This window comes from Gekko japonicus, unplaced genomic scaffold, assembly GCF_001447785.1.
Source record: "Gekko japonicus isolate JY-2015 unplaced genomic scaffold, Gekko_japonicus_V1.1 scaffold55, whole genome shotgun sequence".
NCBI classification, from domain to species: Eukaryota; Metazoa; Chordata; class Lepidosauria; order Squamata; family Gekkonidae; genus Gekko; species Gekko japonicus.
The window spans coordinates 2282787-2309582 of NW_015160837.1; the positions used below are offsets into that span (position 1 = coordinate 2282787).

At 44.3% G+C, this 26796-nt stretch overlaps 1 protein-coding gene across 1 annotated transcript in view; it reads left to right on the plus strand.

The window, feature by feature from the left end:
* Positions 1-26796, plus strand: part of ARAP2 (ArfGAP with RhoGAP domain, ankyrin repeat and PH domain 2) — a 179161-nt gene that overhangs the window by 93580 nt on the left and 58785 nt on the right. The window contains exons 14-18 of the mRNA XM_015418194.1: positions 586-699; positions 12570-12714; positions 14372-14474; positions 17398-17596; positions 21605-21668. Of these exons, the coding sequence (XP_015273680.1) occupies positions 586-699; positions 12570-12714; positions 14372-14474; positions 17398-17596; positions 21605-21668 (625 nt within the window). The remainder of the gene's footprint in view (positions 1-585; positions 700-12569; positions 12715-14371; positions 14475-17397; positions 17597-21604; positions 21669-26796) is intronic.

Sequence of the window (26796 nt, forward strand, 5' to 3'; positions counted from 1 at the left end):
TCTGGTGTCAAATTCTGTTTTTCTGCCAATCCTTAACTATGGGATACAAGATGAAAGGCAGTGGCACAGCAATAAATGTAAGCAAGGAAAAAAATGCATGTGCCCAAATTTTAACATCAAGAATCAATGATTTAATAAATTCTATAGATATGACATATATAGTTCTCAGAACAAATTTTCCTATGACACAATAAATAGACTGGTAGAAATTCACAGGTGGAGTTTTTCCAAAAACAATTTATAATAATAAATAATAAATAATTTCTAGCTACGATCAACTTTACTTGTGCATTTCTACCTGTCTATGTATTGTGTTGTGGGAAAATTTGTTCTGAGTACTATAGATGTCATATCTATAGAATTTATTAAATCCCAAACTATGTTCAGGAATTCCTTTTTAGCCCTTAATCATGGGTTAGGAAAAGAAATTATACTATTTTGTCTGGCCCGAAGTTAGCACTGCAATCTCCATCAGAAACTTTTATAAATATAGATTGCATGTTTCTTTGCAGAATATTTGGATATTGGGGCTACCCAGACAATAACATGGGGTCTTTTAATGACATTTTTTCACTTATCTCACAGATTTCCCTAACAGTGTTTCCTCTCAAGATTCGTCATCTACCTTTCTTTGTGAATATTTATACAAACTTTCATTCAACGCTCCAAAGCTCTTGACAGAGAGAAAACTAAAAGAAGGTATTTCCATATTTTTGACCTCCCCATGCTCAAATGTTGTTTTCTCTACCGTCGTTAAGATCATTCCTCTTTTGTCTTTTTGTATTAGAACCTTAACAGTAGCATACAGAAAAACATGTCAAAAGGGTGTGCGTGTGCATGTGTGTGCATGGGGTAGAGGGTACTGATTCAGTAGTTGGTACTGAGAGAGCCAGTTTGGTGTAGTTTTAGGAGCGTGTACTCTAATCTGGGAGAACCGGGTTTGATTCCCCGCTCCTCCACTTGCACCTGCTGGATGACCTTGGGCAAGCCATAGTTCTGGCACAGCTGTTCTTGAAAAAGAGCAGTTTCTGTCAGAGCTCTCTCAGCCCCACTGACCTCACGGGGTGTCTGTTGTGTGGAGGGGAAGGGAAAGGAGTTTGTAAGCCACTCTGAGACTCCTTCAAGTAGTGAAAGGTGGGGTATAAATCCAATCTCTTCTTCTCTTTGGTGTAGTGGTTAAGTGCGCGGACTCTAATCTAGGAGAACCGGGTTTGATTCCCCGCTCCTCCACTTGCACCTGCTGGATGACCTTGGGCAAGCCATAGTTCTGGCACAGCTGTTCTTGAAAAAGAGCAGTTTCTGTCAGAGCTCTCTCAGCCCCACTGACCTCACGGGGTGTCTGTTGTGTGGAGGGGAAGGGAAAGGAGTTTGTAAGCCACTCTGAGACTCCTTCAAGTAGTGAAAGGCGGGGTATAAATCCAATCTCTTCTCTTCTACTGTTAGTCATTTGCTGCTGTATTTCTCTTTAATATCACTTACCCAGATCAAATTTATTTAGATACCAGCCTATTGGGTATCAGGTCACATTACATTCTGAGAGATATTAGAAGTGGAATCCTAAACAGTTACAGTCTTTCAAGCCTTCAGTGGACTTAGAAGGGTGCAACTCTGTTTTGGGTTGCACTGTTAAGCAATTTTTTTTTAAAGGATTTTTTTTGTAAAATGAAACAAAACCGTGAGCAGTGATTTTTGTCAGTCATTGGGCTTCTCATTCTAGCTTGCTTTCTGGGAAATAAGCTGAGACTTCAGGATGCGCTTTGGTTCCCTGGTGGAGAAAATGCGATAATCTCTTAAAATTCTGCCGTTCCAACCTTTGTCACCATGTAGTGCTGCTAATTCAAGCTGTGACTCTTGAACAGGAAAATGGGGTTGTGCAGGTGTGTTTTCTTAACGTAAAATGGCCTCTTGGGGGGGCACTCTTTTTAAACAGTATTGCAAAACAAAACAGTCTAATTGAGCGCGCGTTGGCCTGTTGTCTGCTTCGATCGTCAGGGCGTCTCTCATGCCATCAGCTTCCGAATCTTTTAAACAGGTGATGCTGAGGACTGAACCTGTGAGCTTCTGAATGCTCTGCTGCTGAGGGGGCTCCTAAACCTGTAACACAGTAATCTTAGTGGTTTCCCATGCAAGTACTAACCAAGCCTCACCCTGCTTGGCTACTGAGTTTGGGTGCATTTAGAGTTCGTGTAGCTGCCGTGGTAGTGCACGGACTCTAATCTGGGAGAATCGGGTTTGATCCCCCACTCCTCCACTTGCAGCTGCTGGATGACCTTGGGCAATCCGTAGTTCTGTCAGAGCTGTCCTTGAAAGGGCAGTTCTCTCAGAGCTCTCTCAGCCCCACCAACCTCACAGGGTGTCTGTTGTGGGGAGGGGAAGGGAAAGGGGTTTGTAAGCCACTCTGAGACTCCGAGTGAAGGGCGGGGTATAAATCCAATTTCCTCTTTTACCTCACGGGGTGTCTGTTATGGGGAGGGGAAGGGAAAGGAGTTTGTAAGCCGCTCTGAGACACCTTTGGGTAGTGAAGGGCGGGGTATAAATCCAATCTCCTCTTCTTCTTTTACCTCACAGGGTGTCTGTTGTGGGGAGGGGAAGGGAAAGGAGTTTGTAAGCCGCTCTGTGACACCTTTGGGTAGTGAAGGGCTGGGGTCTAAATCTCCTCCTCCTTTGTAACAACCTATATGATGAGTTCTACATAGCGTACGTTTATGGACTACCAATCTCTCATACCACATGAGAAAAATCTTTTGGAACAGCAGGGAGCTTTGATAACCGTTTGTGTGGAACAGGGAGTTTGCTGTTTGTGGGGAAAAGGTTAAAAGATCACTGTGAGCCTGTAGTATGAATGGGAATATAAAGATTTTTATATATAGGTTTTTTTCTTCTTGATTTTTCATATTCATATTTCTCTGGTTTTTATAAATATATTCTTTAAGTAATATTTTATTAGGATTTTAGAAAGGCCTGTTATATAGAAGGCTTTCCTCTTGTAGGTCTGATATTGTTAGCAGACAACATAATAGGTACAAAGTTCATGATTCTGTAGTTCTTAGGGCAAACCTTTCAATGTCTGGGTCAGATAAGATTTTAGTCTCGTATGAAGATTCCTTGCCCATTATCATTTAGGTTAGGTTAAGTAAACTCTTAGTTTGACATAGATATATGTTTCTTTATATCTGGCCAATCAGAGGATTATTACTCAAATGACCACTGTCTTTTGTAACCAATTATGCTGTTTGAATATTGTTTTCTTGATGATGTCAGTCCATGTATAAAATATCGTGTATTTCCTGAATATGTTCAGAATATGTTCAAGAAGAAGAAGAAAAAGAAGAAAGTTGTCAATTTTTGATTAACTATTTGGTCCAGTTGTTTTTCTGTTAATTGAAATAAAACATAGATCTTCCTCCTCATTTGACTTCATTTTTGACATGGAATCTAATATGTACAACAAGCCATGTTTTTTTTTTGCCCCCCCCCTCACTGTGAAGGGAGAGTTTGTTCCTCTCCAGCCAGTCTCTAGGATGCATAGTGCTGGTGTGAGAACTCTGGAACCAAGGAAGGACGATGGATGGAGAGTGCCGTCAAGTCACAGCTGACTTACGGAGCCCCTCATGGGGTTTTCATGGCAAGAGATGTCCAGAGGTGGTTTGGCATTGCCTGCCTCTGCGTAGTGACCCTGGACCTTCTTGGCGGTCTCCCATCCAAATACTAACCCAGGCCAGCCCTTTTTAACTTCTAAGACCGGATGAGATCAGGTTAGCCTGGGCCATCCAGGTCAGGGAAGGAGTGATGTGCAATTAATGTACTTACAGCTGACCAAACTCCCTGTCGACTGCGAAGTGTGTGTGATTAATGATATATGTTGTCCTCCCTTACCCCTATCATTGTTAGTCCCGTGTAACTGTAAATCGCTCAGAGCCGGCAGCTCTGCAAGGATTGAGCGATCAATAAATTGAAAGATGATGATGATGATGATGATGATGATGATGATGATGATTATTATTATTATTATTATTATTCCATATAGCTATCGTATGCCATGCCTGGCTCTAGTTACAGAATTGGCTCTCATATGGGAATACTGCACTCTTACCAAATGGCTGAGGAGGAGGAGGAGGAGGAGGTGGAGATTGGATTTATACCCCACCCTTCACTACCCGAAGGAGTCTCAGAGCGGCTTACAGTCTCCTTTCCCTTCCCCTCCCCTGTCAGGCTGAGAGAGCTCTTTTGAGAACTGCTCGTGAGAGAACAGCTCTGAAACAACTTGCGACTGACCCAAGGTCACACCAGTAGCTGCATGTGGAGGAGTCAAACCCAGTTCTCCCAGATTAGAGTTCGCACTCTTAACCACTACACCAAACTGGCTCTGGCCTTTTATGGCTGCAAATGCTCCAAAGCAAAGGACTAAACACTCATTTGTGTGCAGTTTAGCTTATAAACAAACCTGGTTTCAGGAGAACAAACTTTGAGTCCAGTGACTCCTTTAAAACCAACAAAGTTTTATTCTGGGTAGAAGCACGCACACAAAAGCTTCTACCCAGAATAAAACTTTGTTGGTCTTAAAGGTGCCACCAGACTCAAACTTTGCTCTGCTGCTTTAGACCCCCACGGCTACCCCCACTTGAATCTGTCTTGGTTTCAGGAGGGAGTCATGGGGAAATCGTGGGCTAAAACTGCTGTTGAGGGTTGGATTAGGAAACTTCCCAAGCAGGACTGTTTTTCCAGAGCAGCACATCAGAGAACAGTTTTAGAGACCAGGATGATGGATGTCTAAAATATGTAGTATTGATGTTATAGGCCAACCAAGCTCAGGCTGCTAAGGCAGTGCAGATAAAGCCCAGGTAAGAACATCTGTATTTTTATCTGTGAGCATTTTAGAATAATTCATTTTTCACAGAGCAGCTTTTTTCTTCTTCTGGGGAGGAGCTGGTTTGCAGGTCGTGGTCTAGGGAAATACGAGATGAGTGTGTTCATAAAACAGGGGTGGCGTAATTCAATGTTAATAAAAAGCAAATTTGCATATTTTTCCAGTAAAAAACTTGTGTGTCATATTTGTTCACGTCTTGCGGCTCTCAAACATCTGATGTTTATTCTGCATGGCCGTTATATCAAGCAAGTTTGGCCACCCCTGCTATCAAACAAAACAGGTGCCACTTTGCAAAGTCTCCTGGCATGTTTTGTTGGATGCCCATGCATGGCTAATATGGTGTCATCAATTACTCATGTCCTTCTGTTCTGCAAATTCTATCAGGAGGAAGGAGACCATCTTATACTACCCCTTCTGTCTAGATTTAGCCCTCTGCAGTCTTATCTTGACTTTAGGCCAGAAGTCCTTCGTAAATTCCTCTTAGAAGACGTTCAGAGCTCAGTGACTTATACTGTGGCAAAATTTTGTTGCTTAGCTATTAGGAAACGTAAACTTACTTTGGCTGAAAAAATTTGTATGATTCTCTTATTAACACTATTTTACTTTACTAATGTTATTAACTCTCCCCTGTTAATGTTTTTATATTATTCCCATGTTATTACTGTTTTAATCCCTTTTATATCAGAGTTGTACTGTTTTACTGGCTCCTGCCGCAATAAATTAGATTGGTTGATGTTGTTTTAAAAGTTAGGAGGCCTTCTCGAGTTTCAGTTGGAAGGGGTGACCAAACTGGAAGCAGTTTGTGTGGCAGGAAAGGGAAAAAAAATAAATGGAGTGTAGCAAAGTAAGACCCAGTAAGGACAAAAAAAGGTTAGTCAGGAATACAAGAGGGCCAACTCTAAAAAATAAATAAATAAATAAGGGCTAACAAATTGAATGGACCCTTATTTGTTATTTTAATTTGTGTTCAATAAATGTATGTATATTTTTGTATGTTTCATAATTAGATTTTTAGAGTTGGCCCTCTTCTATTCCTGACTAATCCTTTTAGGCAAAGTAAGACCCCTCATGGGGTTTTCAAGGCAAGAGACTGTCCAGAGGTGGTTTGCCATTGCCTGCCTCTGCGTGGGAACCCTGGACTTTCTTGGCGGTCTCCCATCCAAGTACTAATTGGGGCTAATCCTGCTTAGCCTCTGAGGTGTGATGAGATCAGAGCAGCCTGGACCATTCAGGTCGGGGGGGGGGGGGGGCGGGAGAGAGTGATGTTTCTAACGCAATCACGACTATACCTAAACCGTAGAGATGCATGTGCTCTATCACCACTCATTCTAGCACATATAACCAGACTTTCTTGTTTATGTGACATTTTGCTTTCACACGTTTACCTCTGAATCATGATAAAACCCATTATACACCCAGATACACTCAGTATTTTAACAGAAGAAGCAAAGCAGGTCTTGATGTGTCCCTGCGTCTTCTCAAGAAAAATGTTGGTCATCTTTCAAAGAACAGAGCCCGTTTTAACACCACTACGCTTGTTACTAATCGGCAGTGTTTATACTTCTCTGGCCAAGGCTAATCTTTTCACGTGTGTTTTTTTTAAATCTTTTGGAAAGGTGTTGATTTGTTTGCCTTTTCCCTCCTGACACTGATGGGTTTTTGTAGCATCATTTCTACCCGCACAAAATAGATTGACTCAGTCTTGGCCTCTATTTCCAGTGTTTGTGTGTGTGGGGAGGAAATAAAAGGAAATAAAAGGGTAGCACCTTTTTAGCTATTGCGTGCTATGATTCAACTGTTCATTTTGCAATCAGCTTCTGTCAGGCGACATTTTTTCCCCTCCCGCGGCTTTCAATTCTTCTGAGTTCAGAGGGTGTTTATTTTGTTACTTATGTATTCCCCCCCCCCTTTTTGGTTGTGTGTATATGGTTTTTTATAAACCTCGAAACTGCCAGATACAATATTATGCTTTAAAAGCTTTTTCTTTTCAAAGGTGAGGTTGTTTAAAATTTTAAAAGAAAACACTCTAAAGAAAACACTCTGAGGAAACATTTCCTCTGCTTTTGATCTATAGGCTAGCTGTGAAGACATTGGTTTGTTTATCTGTTTGTCTTAGTTGGGCAAAGCAACAACGTTAATTGAGCTCAGATATTCAGATGAGTGGGAGGTTGATTAATTTCCATTCTTTTGGGTCCCGGCGGGAGTGGATAGAGCCCATATTTCTCCTCCTCACAGAGGCCTGGCCACTCTGAGAGTTTATTTCAAGCTATCCTTCTAGCTTGAATGGATCAGGGGTAATGTATCGCTCCCTTAAATAAAAACCAATAAAAACGTTTTGAATCCTTCATGTCCCACGTCATTCCCACAGAAAGGGATATCTTCCTTTAGCCCAACCCTGCTCTGAAAGTCAAGCTTGCCTAAGCTCTCCTCAGCTCAAATTATGGTCGCCAGCCAGTGTTCCCTCTAAGCTGAGTTAGTGTGAGCTAGCTCACAGTTTTTTAGCCTCTGGCTCAGACATTTTTATCTTAGCTCAGGAAGGAGGGCTCCACAGCAAACTAATTTATGCAGCAGCCAAATTGCTCGCTCACAACTTGAATGCCAGGAGCTCACAAAGTAGAATTTTTGCTCATGAGACTCCACGGCTCAGAGGGAACATTTTTGCCAGCCCCCAGGTGGGACCTGGAGATCTCCTGGAATTTCAACCGATTCCCAGAAGATTGAGAGTAGTTCCCCTGGAGAAAATGGCTGCTTTGGAAGGTGGGCTCTATGGCCGTGTATCCTGCTGAGGTCCCTCTCCTCCCCAAACACTGCCCTCCTCCGGGCTCCATCCCCAGATCTCCAGGGATTTCCCAACCGAGAACTGACAACCCTAGCTCAAATCCCAACCCAATCCATTTGCTGGTTCCCTACCTGGAAGGAGAGAAAAACTGCCCCCTATCTGTTGCCCATCTTTTCCCTTTCATGGCCGATAGCACTTCTGATAGCTGAAATGGTGTTTGAATGGAAGGGTTAACCCTCTTCTCCCCTCCACGCCTGGGCCAAAGTCATGCATGGCTGCACTTGACCCATTTGTGGCTCTCCCAGCTTCTCATCCTGCTTAAGCCTCACCCTCATGCAAAGTAACTCAGCCTAAGCCCTCTTCCTCCCCCACCCACCCCCGCTAACCAAAGCAGAAGGTTTTATTCTACTCGCTGAATGCTTTACTTGTTTGGTCTGCAAAGAGCTTATCCCGCACTGACTTAAAAACCAAGGGAGCATTTGTGCTGTTTGCTAGAGATGTACTTGGGGGAAAAAAACTACAATTGTCCTACAGTACGTTATCAGCAGTTCAGAATAGAGCCCACCCGCTGTGGTGCATGAGCAGATTGGCTGTTTGCTGCATGGTGCCTGAATAGGGTTTCCAGCTCTGGGTTGGGAAATTCTGGAGATTTTGAGGATGGCTCCTAGGGATGGCGGAGTAGGTGACCTCTAGGATCCCTTCTAACTCTGTGTCAAGAAACTGGTCTCCTTTAAGAGAGTTCATCTGCCTAAGGGTTAGCTTTCTTGACCATAGAAGTCATCACCCCCACTGGCCGGCTTGTTATCAGAATTGTCGCTTAGGCTGGGAGAAGTGATTAACTTGCAGGAGCTGAGAACTGTCATCTAAAGCAGTTGACAGCTTGCAATTTAGAGATCTATCCTGGGAACCGCTTTCTATTGGCTAAACGGCTTTTCTTTCTTCACTTTCTGCACCGAGAACTTCAGTCCCACCAGAAAAAAAATTGCCCCACAAGCCACAAAATCCTGGCCAGGGGCCCGAGGGACAGCAATTTACCAGGGACATGTAACAGAACATAGAAACTATCCTAGGTCAATAGAAAGTCAATTTGTATGCCAATGACCTTGATCTGACCTAATAAAAAGGTCCAAGCAGTGAGGAGATGCCTCAGTTGGAAAGCTGAGAGGGACTAACCGTTGGAGATCTCAAAGGGATGTGTCTATTCTTTTCCCTCAGTGCGCTTTGGTCCTGATCGCCATCAGGTCCTCACATACTCCTGTGGCCTAAGATCAACGGTGGGTGGGAAGGTTCTCCTCTTTTCACTGAAGTCCTCCCCTCATGACCCCTCAGTAATTGGTCTTAAGTTACTCAGGTGTGTTTCATTGATTTCAGTGGGGCTTGGCCAGAATTGGCTTTAGTAAGACAGGCTCCATTTTGATTGGCACAGCCGGCGCCATTCCATTTTTATTGAGAATCTAGCTGGTGTTGTCCTACACCTTTAGTATTGCTGCATTTCCTGGGGTGTTTTTTGGGTGGGGGATTAACTGTAATCCAAGCATCCTGTTTAATTTTGCTTTTGTTGCTTTAAACACATGCTGTATATATATATATATTTAAAAAATAGGTCTGTATAATTCTCAAGAGTTAGGATAGAATTGAATCTCAGTGAGAAAGGCAGGTTCTAAATAAAGTAAATAAAGAAATACAATTTTGTTTCCCCATAATGTCACTAGCCAAATTTTGCCTACGGGCATGTGGGATATGTAAATGGCTGATTGAGTCCCAGTAATTTTGCTTATCTGTTCCAGGACAGTATTACTTTCTTTGTTCACCCTTTTAATTTGCATTCATTGTTTTGTGTTTGTCGCATTGCATGTATCTTTCCTTTTATTATTTGCTGATTCTCAGAGCTGATCTTGTATCGAAATAAAGTTTTATTTGGATTTGGAATGCCACTTAAAATTTTTCCTATTTTTTCTAAAGGGGAAATATGTTCCTCTTCTAAAACCTTTATTTTTTGTGTGTGTTTCTATGAAGAGCAAGAGTAGGTTTTTATACCCCACTTTTCTCTACCCTCAGGAGCCTCAAAGGTGCTTACAGTTGCCTTCCCCTCCTCTCCCCACAACAGGCATTTGGGGAGGTAGGTGGGGCTGAGAGAGAGTTCTGAGAGAACTGTAACTGGCCCAAGGCCACCTGGCAAGCTTCATTTGGAAGAGTGGGGAGTCAAACCCAGTTCTCCAGATTAGAGGCCACTGCTCTTAACCACTACACCATGCTAGAATGAATGTCAAAGGGTTTATCTGAAGCCTGCTTCAGATGTGAAAGTTTTGTACTCTGGTAGGATAACCACTGCGGTGGCTCAAGTGGTTAAGACGCTGAACTGCAGGCTGTGGAAGGTCAGTAGTTCAGCAGTTCGAGACCTGGGTGCCGCATGACGGAGTGAGCTCCCGTCTCTAGTTCCAGCTCCTGCCAACCTAGCAGTTCGAAAGCAAGAAATTGCAAGTAGATAAATAGGTACCACTTCGGTGGGAAGGTAAAAGCGTTCCGTGCGCCTTGGTGTTTAGTCATGCCGGCCACATGAACACGGAAACGTCTTCGGACAGCGCTGGCTCTTCGGCTTTGAAACGGAGATGAGCACCGCAACCCTAGAGTTGGATTCAACTGGCTTTTGAGCAAGGGAACCATTACCTTTTACCTAGGATAATCAAAAGCAGGGCTTTTTCCTGGATGTGCCGGGATGGAGTTCCGGAACCTCTTTGGCATAATTCTTTTTAAAATGTTTAAAAGTTCAAGAGTTTTCAGTATACAGATTGAAAACTTCATTTCTCTCTTGAGAGTTCCGGCACCACTTAAAAAAAAAAAAAGAAGCCCTGATCAAAAGAATGCACATGTGCCATTTCAGATATTTAGTGCATGCAGAGTTTTTTCTAACATTTGTTCCTTTCACAATATGAGTGATGTTTGGAAGAGGAACCCTGCTTGCCTGCATTTGAAATGGGCATAGTGTTGAAAAACACAGCTGTGTGCACTTTTGTGTGCTTGGAAATGTGTGGTACGCTGGCACAATGCTGATCTTTGAAGAGGCTCGAAGAGCTAAGATGGGGCACTGGAGACGAAGGCAACAGCAAAGCCAAACCCTTTGACGGGCTGCTGAGAAGGAAGCATCCCAAGGTGGTGCAGTGTAGTACATCACTTCCAAATCCAGATGGGAGATAGAATTTTTGATTGTTTCTCCACTTAAGACATGTTCATTACAAAAAAACAAAAAACCCAGCGTCAAGAAGTGAGGCTCTTCCCAAACCTATACTAGACCTAGCCTAGTCCTAGCCAGCAGAGGGCACTGTGTATAATCCCAGGGTCCTCTTGACTAGAGATGTGGAGGCCCGGGGAAAAAAACCGGAAAAACTGAAGCCTTTTTGGTTTGTTTCCGAAAAATTGGAAAAATTGAAAAAAGAAAAGAAAAGAAAAAAATGATTATGGAGTGTTTTATTTTAATGTGATGAATAAAATATTTTAAGACAAGGTGTTCAAATATTTTCCAAATCATTTTTATATATATATATGGTATCAGATTGATCTAATTTCTGTGCACTGAGGACAATATATATATAAAAATCAGATTGATCTAATTTCTCTGCACTGAGGACAAGCAAGTCCTAGGTTACAAACTGAACTCTCCAATGCAAGAACAAGATGCATTTCTTCCTTTAGGAGGTGCGATTGTCAGAAGAAAATAAAAAGGTTTCAGTTTTATTTTGCACGTGGGTGGGTAATTCTGTTTGTAATAATTGTTTGGATACACTATGTTTTTAATATGCTAGTTGTGATAATTTCATGCCAAGTAAAAATGTCCATAGTCATATTTTATGTTCCTAAAGTAACAGAATGACTTTCAATCTAGAAAAAACAAAAGAAATGCTAATGTAGCATTTTTTTCAATTTTTCCGAAAATTTCTGTTTTTTCCTAAAAAAATACCCCGGAAAAAACCGGTTTTTTTTCCGAGCTTCAAAATTTCCGGAAATTTTACATCTCTACTCTTGACCCTGCTCCCTTCTGTCTGAGGAACGTGAGGTGGCAACCTCGGCCAATTTCTCCTTGCTTATGAAGGGTCTAGCCTGCCTTAGTGTTAGTCCCTTCACTGGCTCCATCCCTCTGGGTCTTCTGCTAGATCTCATCAGTTCCTATGGGGAGCTGCTGCCTACCCCCCACCCCCACCTAGAACAGCTGTGGCTCTCCCCTCACTTCCAAATATGGGCTTCCCCCTCCTGATCACCAGGCAGTCGGCCACTAAAGGGCCAGTTGTCATCGCCAGCCAGCTGGTCAGAAAGTGTCCTTCATATTGGTGAACTGGCGAGCAGTCTGAGGATAGCTTCTCAAATCCCCTTGAAGTCGGGAAGTCCTGGGGTCCCTCAGTTCCACACCAGACAATGTGCTGGTTTCTACTCGTAGAGACTTCTTTGTAAAACAAACAAACAAATATGGGAAACATGCAAAAATGTAATACCCCGCTTGCATTGCAAAGTAGCACAGTCCGCAGAACTACCTAATTCTTGCACCTTCATGATGCATGGGTAGCCCATGTTCACAGTGGACTATCTGTATACCAGAGTAGCTGGTTTGGAGCCATAGTTTCTGTATTGCACTGTGCTTCAAAAACTGCCAGTCCATTTTTCTGTTGTCTTGTTTTGTTCACCTTTAAGGGATATTCTCTGTAAAGGAAGTCAAATCCAGACTGCTACGGTTTCGTTGTCCGTAGGTTACCTTTTATTGAACCATAGGCTTTTGTTACAGGAGAATGGAAGATTTGAGTTCTTCAAAGATCTGCTGATTCTCAGTAATTTAAAGGGAGGGGGGATGCTACCTGCCACTCACTGCTTTTCTCCCCCTTTTGTCTTTAAATTCTTGCCTCTTCACCCTCTGCCTTTTGACCTTCTTATGCGCAGAGTGTAATAAAAGGTGGTGCGCTCTGGAAAGTGGCTTTTTGAGCTATTACGAAAACGAGAAGACTACTTCCCCAAACGGGATGATTGACATCAGTGAAGTCATCTGTCTTGTAATTCATAAGGTTGACTCCTTTTTACATGCAGGGTAAGTTCTGGTTCATCTTTTTTTAAAAAACAAACAAACAAACACAACAAAACCTCTCACTAGAAATGTCTTCCTCCAAATGCGGTCATTTTGGGGACTCTGGGAGTTCTTAGCACCACAAAAAGTGCCACCTCTTGGAAACATTAAAAAATAAGATGGATGGATCAAGTACTCTGTGCGGTTTTTACACTAGTGACACCCATATAAAGGGGGTCAGAGACTGCAAAATGGAGTAGTGGGCGAATGCCATTTCTTTTTCTCTTCTGTTGCCTGCATAATTCCTAATGGCTGTCTTCTCTGTCCTGCGGTGTAATGAATGGGATGTCAATAGGGGAAAAGTTTTTTCGGAACTGGTCACTTGACACTGCTCTAGGTGGGAAGCTAACGCACAGGTTTCAAATGGCACAGGGCAGGCCCGTAGCTACAGCCGGGTATCTCAGGGCTAGCCCCCCCCCCCGACTTGCTGGCAAGGCCCCCTGACTTCCCGTCCAGCCCAGGGGGTCACAGCCTTCTCCCCTGGACTAATTTGATTAGCCAGCGCCCCCTAAGACATTTAAATGCCCCCTGACTTTAAAAAATCCTGGATACAGGCCTGGCACAGGGTGAGCTATCTGGATAGACGATTAAAGTGTATTGCAATTGAAATGGCCAAGGCTGGGATTACTGCACAACAGGTTGAAGAGTAGGTTTTAAGCAGGAGGTTTGAGTATGACGGTGACGGACATCGGATAGCCATCCTGAAATTTGTCTTCTCTCCCAGTCATTTTTTAAAAAATCAACATTGCTGGGTACCGTAGTGCAACACCTGTGCAACATGTGTGAATTGTAAAATACATATTGGCAATGTGTGTGTACATTTTAGAGGTGTCTGCCATGGAGATGGGGATAGCTTTTGGGTCTTTGGTTAAAGACTCTATACATGCTCTTAAATCTCAGTTACAAGCCTAAAGCATGAAGGGTGATTCGGGTGCACCTATATGTGATAGCACCTCTAAGTTGTGCCTTGTTCCCGTGTCTGTTGGTCACAGTAATGCCGTTTGTTTGGTATACAAAGCATAGACGGTGCCATATTGTGAGATCCATCACGTCTTCCATTCCAGTTCTGCATTTGAGAGTAGGGAGTTGGAGTGGAGGGCTGGCTACATGCCGTGGGGGAGGTAAAGGTACCAGATTTTCCATTCAGAATTAAAGATACCAAGTGTGGCCCAGTATTAAACTTGACTCAGTCCACATTGGCTTAGAGGCTTCGATTGCTCTCTTTGTTAACATTCAGATAGGCAAATAGGGTAAACGTGAGCTCTACCAATGAACTATCCATTGTATCTCCACATCTGGTATAATCTTATGTCTTCATATTAATGTATCCGGCCTCTTGTCTCTTCCTCCCCTTCCATCTCCCCGTTCATCAGTTCGACTGTCATGATGTTCAAATGTATATGTAAGTTGGAGTTGTTTAACTTAAAAGTTAAACTGTTTAGCAGATGCAGCTTATGTAACCTGTATCCCCCCACCACACACGCAAAAAAAAAACCACCGTCAAAACCCACACTGATCAAAATAGGAATGAAATGCAGGGAGATCTGAGCAGTATTGTTACTTCGCTGTTAGAAAGCTTGTCCTAAATAAAACTGACTCTTCTTGTCCTTGGTGGTTTTAGAGCTATATTTACCTTTGAAATCTACTTACTGTCAGAACGTGTTTTTCTGTTTGGTGCTGAAGCTGCAGATTCTCAAAGAAAATGGACCCAGGCGATTGCCAAGGTAGTGTTGATATATATATATATTTTCTGTTCAAGTTAAGCCGGGAGCCTTTGCGTTAGCTGAAAAGTAGCACTGTTATCTTAGGATCTGGAGTGAAATAAATTTTAATTCAATGGGATTAGTGAATTGGAAGTTTGGGTGGGTACATACGGGCATGACCAGAAAGCATCCGGTTGCAGTGAATTTGTAATGCAACGACGCAATGAACCAAAGATTTTTTAAAAAAATGGTTTCGTGAAAATAACTTCATTGTTTACAGAGCATTATGGTCTCCCTTATATGGATAGACTTCTCATGGTGAAGGACATGATCCGACACCTGGGTACGCAGAATCATGCCTTTCTACATTTGTTGACTTTAAGGAGGACTCAGAAAGCCGTGACCAGGATAGCCCAGGCAAGCCTGATCTCTTCAGATCTCGGAAGCTAAGCAGGGTCTACTCTGGCAAGTACTTGGATGGGGAGACCTCCTTGGAATACCAGCAGTTGGGAGGTTCTTGAGCGGGGGGTGGCGACACAGCTTTAGGCTGCCTTGGATGAGATTATTTTTATTTTAATCTAAATTCATGCTAGGTTTGGGGAATGAAATGGCCTCGAGATGGCCTGGCTAATGATCTTTGCTGTGAGAATGACTGGGTTTCTCAACAGCTTTCTGTGCTGTTCCTACTTGTCTTTAGTTCCCCACCCCAGAAACTTGTGCTGATGGAATTCTGCTCAGCCCACCAGCCTCTATGCTATAAGGTGGGGCTGTTTTTACAGCTGCATGAAACCCCTGGAATAGAGTGTCTAGAGATCTGGAGTAAGGTGTCATCAGTACACCAATGGCGTCCATCTCTATTTCTCCTTAACAGCCAAATCTGGTGCTAGAAGAAGGCTATAGGATGGAGGAGGGCCAGTAAACTGAAGACTGACCAGACCAAATTGAGCTGCCATTGGTCATTGATAAAACTGCCAAGGAATGAGGAGTTAGACTGTTCAGGAGGGGGTTCTAGTTCCCCTGAAAGAGGAGATCCATAGAATCTGCTGCCCTTCTATTTATATATTTTATTTATTATTACATTTCTATCCCGCCCTCCCCCGCGAATGGGCAGCAGATAAAACATATAAAAACAAGATAAAAGAATCCATATTACAATTAAAGTGCTCAAAACATATCAATCCTTCAGTCAAATAAAGATGGCGTACTGTAGAAGTAACACTAGATCCCGATCTCCCGCATTGCTGTGGCTCGATCGCCATACAGGGCCATCTACTGCCCCGATGTTACTGACAGTAATAGTTGGTGGTAGTGGTGGGCAGCTCCTAGTTAAAAGCCTGGTGGAAGAGCTCTGTCTTGCAGGCCCTGCGGAACTGTACAAGGAGCTCATCCCACCAGGTAGGAGTCGCCACCGAAAAGGCCCTGAACCTGGTTGTGGCGAGCCTGGCCTCCTTGGGGCCCGGAATCACTAGACGATGTTGTGCCCCTGACCGTAGTGCTCTCTGGGGTATGTGTGGGGATTAGATTACCGCCCTTGAAGCCTGATTGGAAGCTTAAGTTAATACACAATGCTGTTGTAGAGGGATTGGGTTTAGCAAGCCTGTCATTCTGTTATGAAAGGTCTCCGCTGCCTGCCTGATGGTTTCTGGACACAGTTCCAGCTGCTGTTTCTTACCTTTTAAAGCCGTAAATGTTTTAGGGCTGAAAGGACCACTGTTTCCGGCCTAGAGCAACCCACCAGCTAAGCCCTGCTCTGTGTGTCCACTCCCATGGAAATGGGTCCGGAGGCAGCCCAAGGCCAGGACTTTCTATTGGTGGTGCTCCACAGGTGCCCACACTCTTTTTTTTCTGCTGGCTGCTCTTCTGTTAAGAACATAAGCGAAGCCATGTTGGATCAGGCCAGTGGCCCATCCAGTCCTACACTTTGTGTCACACAGTGGCCATGATTTGATTTGTTATTCATTGTTTTGCATTCCCTCGCATTGTGAGGCCACCTTGGACAGCTGTATTGTGTAGAGGCAGCGCAGAAATGTGCTAACTAAAATAAATATTAATGCAGCTGTGTATTTGAAAACACTGGCAGAACACTTTATAGAAGGAATGGCCGTAATGTTATCTTCAGTGGTTTGCAAACAGCTGTGCGTTTTGCTTAATTCAGTGCTGATGTTCCTACGTGACGGCTCTCCTTTGGACAGACATATGGAACCCTTGGGGGGGGGCTGTGTGTCGTTGGTCTCTTTCACCAACAACCTCTTGCACCTCTACTTCTTTCCCTGTTTCGCTGTTCTGTCCTTTGAAGCCCAGTATGCTTTTGCAGTACTACGCTGAGGTGACCAGTAAATCCCTGTTGTTGGGAATTTACACCAAACGCGTTCGGCCAGCAAATATTCTGTTCTTGACCGTCTCAATCAGATGTGAGCTGAGCCTCAGAGACCTGCACGTTGCCGCGGTCCCACTCGAGCATGTGACGAGTAGCTTTGCGGCTGCACAGTAGCCGTGATTGCTAACCTGAGTTTCTTTATGGTTTGTCGCTGCCTTTGGTGGCGGGGCAGTGGGCAGTTATTCGCACATTCTTTTCTCTTTTTTTTGCCATCAAGTTGCAGCTGACTTATGGTGACCCCTGGTGGAGATTTCTAGGCAAGAGATGTACAGAGGTGGTTCGCCATTGCAGAGCGACCCTGGTATTCTCCCATCCAAATACTGACCAGGGCCAACTCTGCTTAGCTCCAGAGATCTGGAAAGATCAGGCTAGCACATCCCTACTGGTAACTGGGCATTGAGAATTTCTGTAAAGAGGCGGGGGGCAGGGGGAGAATCCAATCTGAACTGTACAGCAGAATACCAAACATTAAATCAAAATTACAATGTTTTCTTTCTTGTATTCTCTGTGTGTGTGCGTGCGTGCGCGTACACACTTTATTTTTCTGCTTTCCCCCCTTTCGAATAGCACTTTGTATCCGACATGGCCAGACCTCTGCTGGGCCGGGATTATGATGTTATTGGCCAGCTGTATTACAAAGACTGTCATGACCTCGACAACTGGAAAAAAGGCTGGTTTGCAATAGAGAAGTCTAATCTGCATTTCTGTCTAGACCTGGAAGATGCTCAAGAGGATTTGATACATCTGAGGAGGCTCCAGGAGTTAAGTAAGACTTTAAAAAAATTGTTTTAGAGGTGTTTTCTAGGAATTGGGTCTACTTAAAATGCTTCCAACAGCACATGAAGTGCTCTGGGTGAATGAGAGGATGACAAGTGGTTTCCTCCCATCGACGGAGGGTCAGTTCAACTGTTGCTGCAGAGGCATGGTAGTCCCTCCCCTGGGGCTCATTCCAGCCCTTTTCCAGTCATGTGGACAAAGGAATCACATCAGCCAGGTGAATGACGTGGCAAATTCCTTCTTGTACAATGTGGCTTTTCCCCCTAGCTGCTCGCATGGCTCTTTTTGTATCAGGAACTCCTTTGCATATTAGGCCACACACCCCTAATGTAGCCAATCCTCCAAGAGCTTACAGAGCTCTTCTTACAGGAGCTACTGTAAGCTCTTGGAGGATTGGCTACATTAGGGGTGTGTCGCTTAATATGCAAATGAGTACCTGCTACAAAAAGAGCCCGGGCGGCTAGGCAACACTTGTGTAGGAAGGAACCACATCATTTGCCCTTTTTCTGTGGCTTGAATAGGCACATGTTGTCGAGGTGGTTTGTGTGTCTTTCTAGTTGGAAACACTTTTGTTGTTCCGTCATGAGTGAAGACGTATTTTTGTAACAACAATGGTTATCTTTTGTGGCAGAACAAATTGGACTGTAATGTTTTAACAAAACGCTTCTGGAAGAGTGTTTCAATGCTTGAATTCGTATCTGGGCGATTTGTGTTAAGCAATTCAAGTCACTGCTTGGTTCTCGGGTTGTCATTGTGAGAACTCGAGACTTACGAGACCATTGTACACACAGAAGCAAAGTGTGGACATGTGTGGGTTTAACCCACTCCTCACATTAACACTTCTGCTCTCACCGCTTGAGAAGTACTAGGTGATGGGACACTGTTCCAGCTGCATGAGGGTTGGGCATATTACATGCAAGGCCCACAGGTCGAATCTCTCTCTAGGTAGAATCTGTATGGAGACCATTAGGTCTATATTCTGTTGAAGTCATGACCATGTGTTGGAGTAAGCAGTGACTGGTGTACAAAAAGAAGAGGAGAAGACCCTGCAGGGGTCAGCAAGAGAAAAGGCCGGTTAGATAGGATAGTGAGGTCAGCACCTTCTTTCCTGATAAGCGTTGTTCCTTGTCTGTCTCCAGATTGGTATTCTTAGAGCAATATCTTACTTCTTCTTAGAAGTTCCACAGCTCTCTCATTCTGTCTCAACTAGTGATATGGCTAGAAGCCTGTCTCTATTTCTACTCTTCACTATCAAATATGTTAATTCCTGAATAAAGCTACACTTTGATCAGTTTGTGCACCTCTGCTGTGTTGATCACTCAGCCGACACCATGGTTATGTAGCTTCAATAGAATCAAGGTCCATGGAGACTGGCATAGGGAAGGGTAGTCTGGCCTTGGTCCCAAGACAAGGACCAGACAGGAATAACAAGAATTCTAATGGACAGGCAAGTGGCACACCTGGCACTGGGTGGGTTGGCGGGCCTGACTCCTTAAGTCAAGGGCCCCCAACCTTTTTGAGCCTGTGGAGCAGGGGTCATTTGAGGCTGGAACGAGCCGGAACAGTGTTCCGGCAGCCCAGGAGCGGGCACATATGGTGGCGGCAAGCCCCGCCCCCAGCTCCCAGCAGGCTGGCGGGGGAAGCAAGAGAGAAGAGTTTTAAAGTTTAAATCCCTTCTTTCTGGAGTCGCACCGCTACAGCGGCATGATCTCCCATTATATCCTATGGCCCCATAGAATACAATGGAAAGATCGTGCTGGGGAAGCAAATGAGAGGTATTTAAAGATGTCTCCCCTTCTTTTTTTTTATAAAAACTAGTCTTTAAAAATGCAGTCTTTTGGGTTTTGCAGGGAGCACTTTATTTTTTGTCTGATGTATGCTATTTTAAAGTGTTGGCTTTTGAGGGGAACTAATCTTTTTAAGGGAGCTGCGGTGGCTCGTGGTTAAGACGCTGAACTGCAGGCTGTGGAAGGTCGGTAGTTCAGCAGTTCGAGACCGGGATGCCGCATGACGGAGTGAGCGCCCGTCTCTAGTTCCAGCTCCTGCCAACCTAGCAGTTCGAAAGCAAGAAATTGCAAGTAGATAAATAGGGACCACTTCAGTGGGAAGGTAACAGCTTTCCGTGCGCCTTGGAGTTTAGTCATGCCGGCCACATGACCACGGAAACGTCTTCGGACAGCGCTGGCTCTTCAGCTTTGAAATGGAGATGAGCACCGCAACCCTAGACTCGAATTCGACTGACTTTCGAGCAAGGGAATCTTTACCTTTACCTTTTAATCTTTTTAAAAGTATTAGGGCAGTCAGAGCTTATTTAATGATGCATAAGAAAGACAAACTTTCATTGGATGCATTTTAGTGAAATGTGTGAGGGGGTGTGGCATATGCAAATAAGGGTGTGGCATATGCAAATAAGTTATGCTAATGAGTTATGCTAATGAGCTCCTGCACCTCTTTTTCTATAAAATGACCCCTGCTGTGGACACATTTTGAATTCTGACATGGCTCGGTGTGTTCAGCAACAAAATGGCTGCCTCAAAATGGCTGCCGCAGGAGGTGGAGGCAGCTGCAAAGTGATTGCCACAGCTTAACTTCAGTAATACAGTGCAGATCCTTGTGCTGTGGTAGCAGCTGCTGCCAAAGCAACATTTAAACAAAAATTCTGAACAACCAATCAAATCTCCAGTAGCCAATCAGAAGCCTTGTTGGGCTGGCCCCTCCCACTTAAAAACATTTGATGGACATGAGAAAAGATGTCAGCAGGTGCCGTGGCAACCGCGGGTACCTCGTCGTGGACCCCAGCCTTACGGAGCTCATCTCCCCTTAGTCCTGCTTGGTTTGGATTTCCTGAGGCTTCATACTGAGTAAGAATATGCCGAGGGTGTCTTGCGAAAGTGCAGGGAACTCTGGGCTTTCTTGGTAGACGTGGCCCTATGCCTCACTGTGTTTGCCTCTCTTTCTGAATTCCTTGGGCAGTTCTTGGGCTCTCTTAGACATCTGGTAATCAGGCTGCATCCAAGAATTAAAATACAGACAATGCCCAGCTGATCTGATGCTAGCCTCATCACGGGGATGGGGATGCAGGAGACAATGCCTGGTTGATTGATTCTCCTGTAGCCGTTGGGAGGTTGGACCTGAAGGCTCTTAAGCTGTAATTCCAGACACATCATCAAGGCACAGGGAATGCAAAAGAATTTGAAATCAGTAACTGAACCGCATTTCTGTTTTCAGGTGGGCTCTGTAAAAATAACTTTTTTCATTGGTCAATTTGTTACCATTTTTCAGTGAAGTAGAATGGAAATGTCTCTTCTTAAAAGTCATCATTTCTCCCTTTTCCCAATCTTGATTATCCTCCCAGAAGCAATTCCAGCAGCCCAAATGCTATACATGGGCAGATCAGCCAATGCTCCCTCTAAGCTGTAGGGTCTTGTGAGCAAAAATTCTACTTTGTGAGCTCCTGTCATTCAAGTTGTGAGTGAGCAATTTGGCTGCTGCATAAATTAGTTTGCTCTGGAGCCATCCTTTCCGAGCTAAGACAAAAATGTGTGAGTTGGAGACTAAAAAACTGTGAGCTAGCTCACACTAACTCAGCTTAGAGGGAACACTAAGATCAACTGCCCACCATGTGTTTTGCTTCTTAAAGAGCAGGGGCACAAGGCCCATTTAAGGCAGATTTATTCACTGCCTAAAAGCCAAATTATCTTTGGTGACTTTGCCCTCAAGCGTCTTTAATAGGAAACATATTAATTGCCTTACTTATCTTCCTTATGGCTCTTACGGAAGGGCTGCCTATTTCATCTTTACTAGTTGCTGGCTTCCATTTGATTCTCACCCAGAGACTAATGGTTATTAAAACCACACGTGTCCAGCGTCTGCTGTGCTGCAGTATAACTTTGAGTGGACTTATTAGGCTTTGCAAACGCTAGATGTCTATTTAAGCTTCATTAGGCAGTTGCAAATATGTTGTTGTTTTTTACCCCTTCATTTTTTCCCCCCTCAGCAATCAGCAGCATTATTCAAAATGGAGAAAAAATAGATGTTCTGCTTCTGGTGGAGAAAGGGAGGTAAGAGAAAATGGTGGTGGCTGGATATGTTTTTCAATGAATGGCAAATTAAACTAAAATCAATCCATTGACGAGATGTGTGCTGAACATTCTAAAATTTTTGAGGGGAAAGTGTGCTGCTGCTTCCTCTTCTTGGTTAAGAATGGCGGGCTCTAATCTGGAGGACTGGGCTTGATTCCCCACTCCTCCACATGAGCCCTGCTGGGTGACCTTGGGCCAGTCCCAGTTCTCTCAGAACTCTCTGAGTCCCCCACCTACCTCACAAGGTGCCTGTTGTGGGGGGAGGAAGGGAAAGGCGACTGTAAGCCACTTTGAGACTCCTTAGGGTAGAGAAAAGCAGGGCGTAAAAACTTACTCTTCTTCTTTCTTGCCAATGAGATCGACGAGGGAAGTAATTTCAGAGCTTTCATTCTCCCCCCCCCCCCAACAGTTTTGATCGACACCTGTAAAGAACAAACAACCCAATCCATAGCTGATTTCCATTTGTATTTTCTGGTGTCAGTGACTACCTGCTTCCTGCCCAACCTGGCAGGTACGTTCTGGAACCTTGAAGTGGGAGAAGGGAGAGGAATGTTTCAACTTCTGAGCTTGCATGGAAAGTAGACTTACCGAGTTGCCCGCTGCGTGTTTGTGGGGGGGCCAACCTCCCACCCCTGTGCTCCTTCCCCTACCCTTGCTCAGTAGAATAGCAGAGCCAAAATGGTGAGGGGAGGGACAGCGTCACATAACGAGTACCTGGAAGTGATACCACAGTTTCACAACGCCATTTCCCCAGTCTTTGCTCACCAAAGGATCCTGCCCCCAACTGCTGCCATCTGGTAACCCTAGTGGAAAGTTGGATTTCAGTTTATGATTTTCCAAGTCTGTCGCCATAACTGATCCTTGTCCTCAGCCTCCCCTTAAGTGGGTGTAAGAACATAAGAACGGCCCTCAATAGTCCATCTAGTCCAGCATCCTGTCTCACACAGTAGCCAACCAGTTCATCTGGATGGCCAACAACAGGGCAGAGAGGCCGAGGCCTTCCCCTGATGTTGCCTCCTCGCTCTGGGATTCAGAGGCTTAGTTCCTGTGAATGGGGAGGTTCCCCTCAGCAATTGATAGAATTACCCTCCATGAATCTATCTAACTCCCTTTTAAAGCGGTTTATTCCTGAGGCCATCACTATATCTCCTGGCAGCAGATTCCACATTTCGATCTCTCTCTATGTAAAGTTAGTATTTCCTCTTACTTCGAATTAAAGCTGCTCTGGACCCATTCAAAATTCCTGTGATGGTTGTACCCATCTAGTGTTGATTTTTAGGTGTGAGAGGTCTGGTGCCCTCATGGAACTTCTCCCTGTTTATAGCAGATTCAGGTGACTGGAGGGGAGAAGCTACAGATGCGGCAGTTGTAACCTACCTTGTTTTCCTTTTGGAGAATGGTGGGATAAAACACTTGTACATAAACAAATAAGTGTTCTGTTTGCCTTTGGAGAGCGCACAGTTATTGATCAGGGTTGTTGGCAGGGCTATTTTTGGGCAGGAACACACAGGAACGGAGTTCCGGCTGGCTCCCAAGTTGGCCATGCCCAGCAGGAACTCATTAGCATAATAGGCCACACCCAACAGCAGAAACTCATTAGGATTGGCTATATTAGGGGTGTGTGGCCTAACATGCAAAGGGGTTCCTGCTACAAAAAAAGGCCCTGGGTTTTGAGAACAAACAAGGTAAACAGAATAAGAAGCAAAAGGTGGGTGTGGCTGGATGACCTAACTTCTGGTAACATGGGGGTCTGGCCTAATATGTTCATAAGCTGTGTTGTCGGGTGTGTGGCCTAATATGTTAATGAGTTTCTGCTGTTGGGTGTGGCCAACAAAGCCCTGGTTGTTGGCTTTAGGTGGGATTCAATTTAACTATTTCCTATTTAGTATTTATATGAAATAATCCATGTGTGTGGCACATTGCAGGGTGGCATGAACGGCAGGAAAGGGTGGCCAAGGTGTTTGCAGTCTAAATACTGGGAATGCAGAAGGGCGGAAAGGCAGCAGAAGGACAGGGAAGGCATCCGTGCTTAATGTGGTTAGCTGGTCAAGGTGTTTGCGAGACCCAGCTGTATAAATATGTCTCAGTAAAGATTGGGGAAAGAATTAAGCAAGTTATATTCCCAACTTTTTTTTTTGAAAGGAAAAAAAAGGCAAGTGTTTTATTATTTATTTTGTTATTATTTATTTGTTTGTTTCCATTCCTATTCCACCCTTCCCGCAATCAGGCTCAGGGCGGATCACAAAATAGATCAAGGCATCATAAAAGTACAGTACATTACCAAAGGTAAAACAAAACAATATAAAACAACATATTGTCAGGACCCACAGCGACAATGGAAGCACACACTTTCAGGAAAGGTTTTACTTTATTGAAGCTGGAGATGCATGGACAGGAACACTGTTAGGAATGAGGGGTGAACTATGCGCAAAACAGTTATAGTACATTCATATGAGCATCATCCAATTACTACGGTTCCCGCGCGCGCCCTTAGGCCTGGGAACTAACTGCTACCCAAAGCAAAACAGGTACGAGCTTCCCACGGCTCTGCCTGTCTAAAGCCAAAGCAATGATCTAAGCGGCTCCTCCAGCAGCCTTGAGAGATACGCAGTGCAGTTTGCAAGTGAACTACAATTAGCAATAGGGAAAGGTATGCGCATCTGTGAAGATAGATGTATGCACATCTGAAAATGAAAATAACATTTTGGCAGCTTGCTGACACATATATTAAAACAAGTCACACTGTTGGTCTGCAGATTTCAAGCTGGCGCCATCTTTCATCTTCTTAATCTGGGCAACAAAAGATGGTAAACTTCAGCAGAGGGGAGAAGTGAGATTTCATTGGATGCCCGCCACCTCAACCAAAGGCCTGGCGGAGCATATGAAATCGCCATACACAAAAATCAAGCCATTGGTTCAACCAGCTGACTGTCAGCTGCTCTGACCTGGACTAACCCTCCCAAGTCTCAAGCAGGGATCCTTGCTAGCTCTGTTTCCTGAGATCCTTTGACTGCTCGTCTCGGGGACTGAACCTGAGGGAACTTTTATATGCAAAACTGGTGTTCTACCAGTGAGTTATGGCTCTTTGCATCAACATACGCATAGAAAATCCTGAGTGAGAACATTCCTCGGTACTGACCCCATTAGTCCTTCTAGCCCACCATGTTGTGTTCTGTCTAACAAAAACCAGGGAGGTGGTTGTGGCCGCTTTTGAAGCAACCAAGGCAAGAGAAGTTCTAAAACACTGTCCTGAAGGAAGGTGTTCAGACAGAGTATGTTAAGACTGGGATTGTGTCCAGTTCAGTAATTTCTTGTAGAGTTCTTTGCCTAGCAAAAGCCACCTTCTCCCTGCTGTGTAATCAGCTTAATTCTTAGGAGAGTAGTAAAAAATCTTGGTTTCACTTATTTATTTTGCTTGAACAGAGATGACTGTCGTGATGAGCTAGGCATCCTACCTAGTGTATATAATGCCTGAAAGATGTATCGGCCATGGGTTGTTGCTTCAGTTTACTTTGAGGGAAAGGTTGCCAACGGAACAATCCTATGTAGAATTAAACAGGTCACAGTGGATTTAAATGATATAATTTAGATTACTGTAATGCATTCTATGTTGTCCAAAAACTTCAGATGGTTCAAAATGTGGTGGCCAGGATATTGTCAGGGGTTGATTACAGGGATCAGATCACCCCTTTGCTGAAAGATCTGCATTGACTACCCATCTATTTCTGGGCACAATTCAAAGTGCGGTTTCTTACCTTTAAGGCCCTAAATGGGTTGGGGTCATGATTCCATAAGCAGCACTACACCAGTTTGATGTAGTGGTTAAGTCTGCAGACTCTAATCTGGGAGAACCGGGTTTGATTCCCCACTCCTCCACATGCACCTGCTGATGTGCCCTTGGGCCAGTCTCAAGCTCTGGCACAGCTGTTCCTGAAAGAGCAGTTTGTGTCAGAGTTCTCTCAGCCCCACCCACCTCACAGGGTGTCTGTTGTGGGGAGGGGAAGGGAAAGGCGATTGTAAGCTGCTCTGAGACTCCTTTGGCAAGTGAAGGGTGGTATATAAATCCAATCTCTTCTTCTTCTTCTCTGTGCTCCCCCACCTTCAGATGTGAGGTAGGGGGTGACCAGAGAGCAGGCATTTTCAGTAGAGGCTCTAGAGAATCTCAGTGCCAGGCTAGGCCAAAATACATACTTTTTACACAGGCTTTTAATTAGGTGTTTTCTCTTACCAGCTTTTTAATCACCTGCTTCTGTTTCATGGGTAGTTTTTTAGTGCTGTTTTATGTCCAGTGCCTTGTTTCGAATGGCTTTTGCGTTTTACTTGTAAGTCATCTTGAACAGGATGTTGGAAGAGGTAGCACAGAAATATCCTAAATAAATAACTCTTCTTGGGGTTGCACTGCAAATTTTCTCCAACCATTAAGAGCCTCCACCTCTCAGCATTTCTGTGGGCAAACCGGATGAGCAATTTAAATCCTTTTTGTACATACAGGTCTCTTTTTTTGGGTGGTGGTGGTAAATCACCAGTATTCCCTGCATAAGTACCGGTGTCTTGGCCAGAAAAGGGAATTTCACCGGAAATTTTACCTGGCATTCTGTTTCTAGAGCAGGGTTGGCCACATGCAGCTCTTTCACACATATTGTGTGGCTCCCGGCAGGGTGGCTAGGGAAGGGGAGGGGAGGCAGGCCTCCCCGATTGGTCTTCCCTTCCCCAGCCAGTGTTCCCCTCCCAGGGTAGGCTCGAGGTAGGGTGTGTGTGCGGAGAAAGAAAGCAACTTGAACTTTAAATGCGTTCTCAAAGCCCTCCCCTCAAGCCTACAAGTATTATCAATATATGTTTTACCCTCTTTTGTTTTTGTCAGTCTCATTTAATGTTCATAAACATATTTTCCAGTAAAAACATGTGTGTAATATTAATGTCTTGCGGCTCTCAAACACCTGACATAAGAACATAAGAGAAACCAATGTTGGATCAGGCCAATGGCCCATCTAGCCCAACACTCTGTCACACAGTGGCCAAAAATACCAGGTGCCATCAAGAGGTCCAGCAGTGGGGCCAGGACACTAGACGCCCTCCCACTGTTGCCCTCCCCAAGCACCAAGAATAC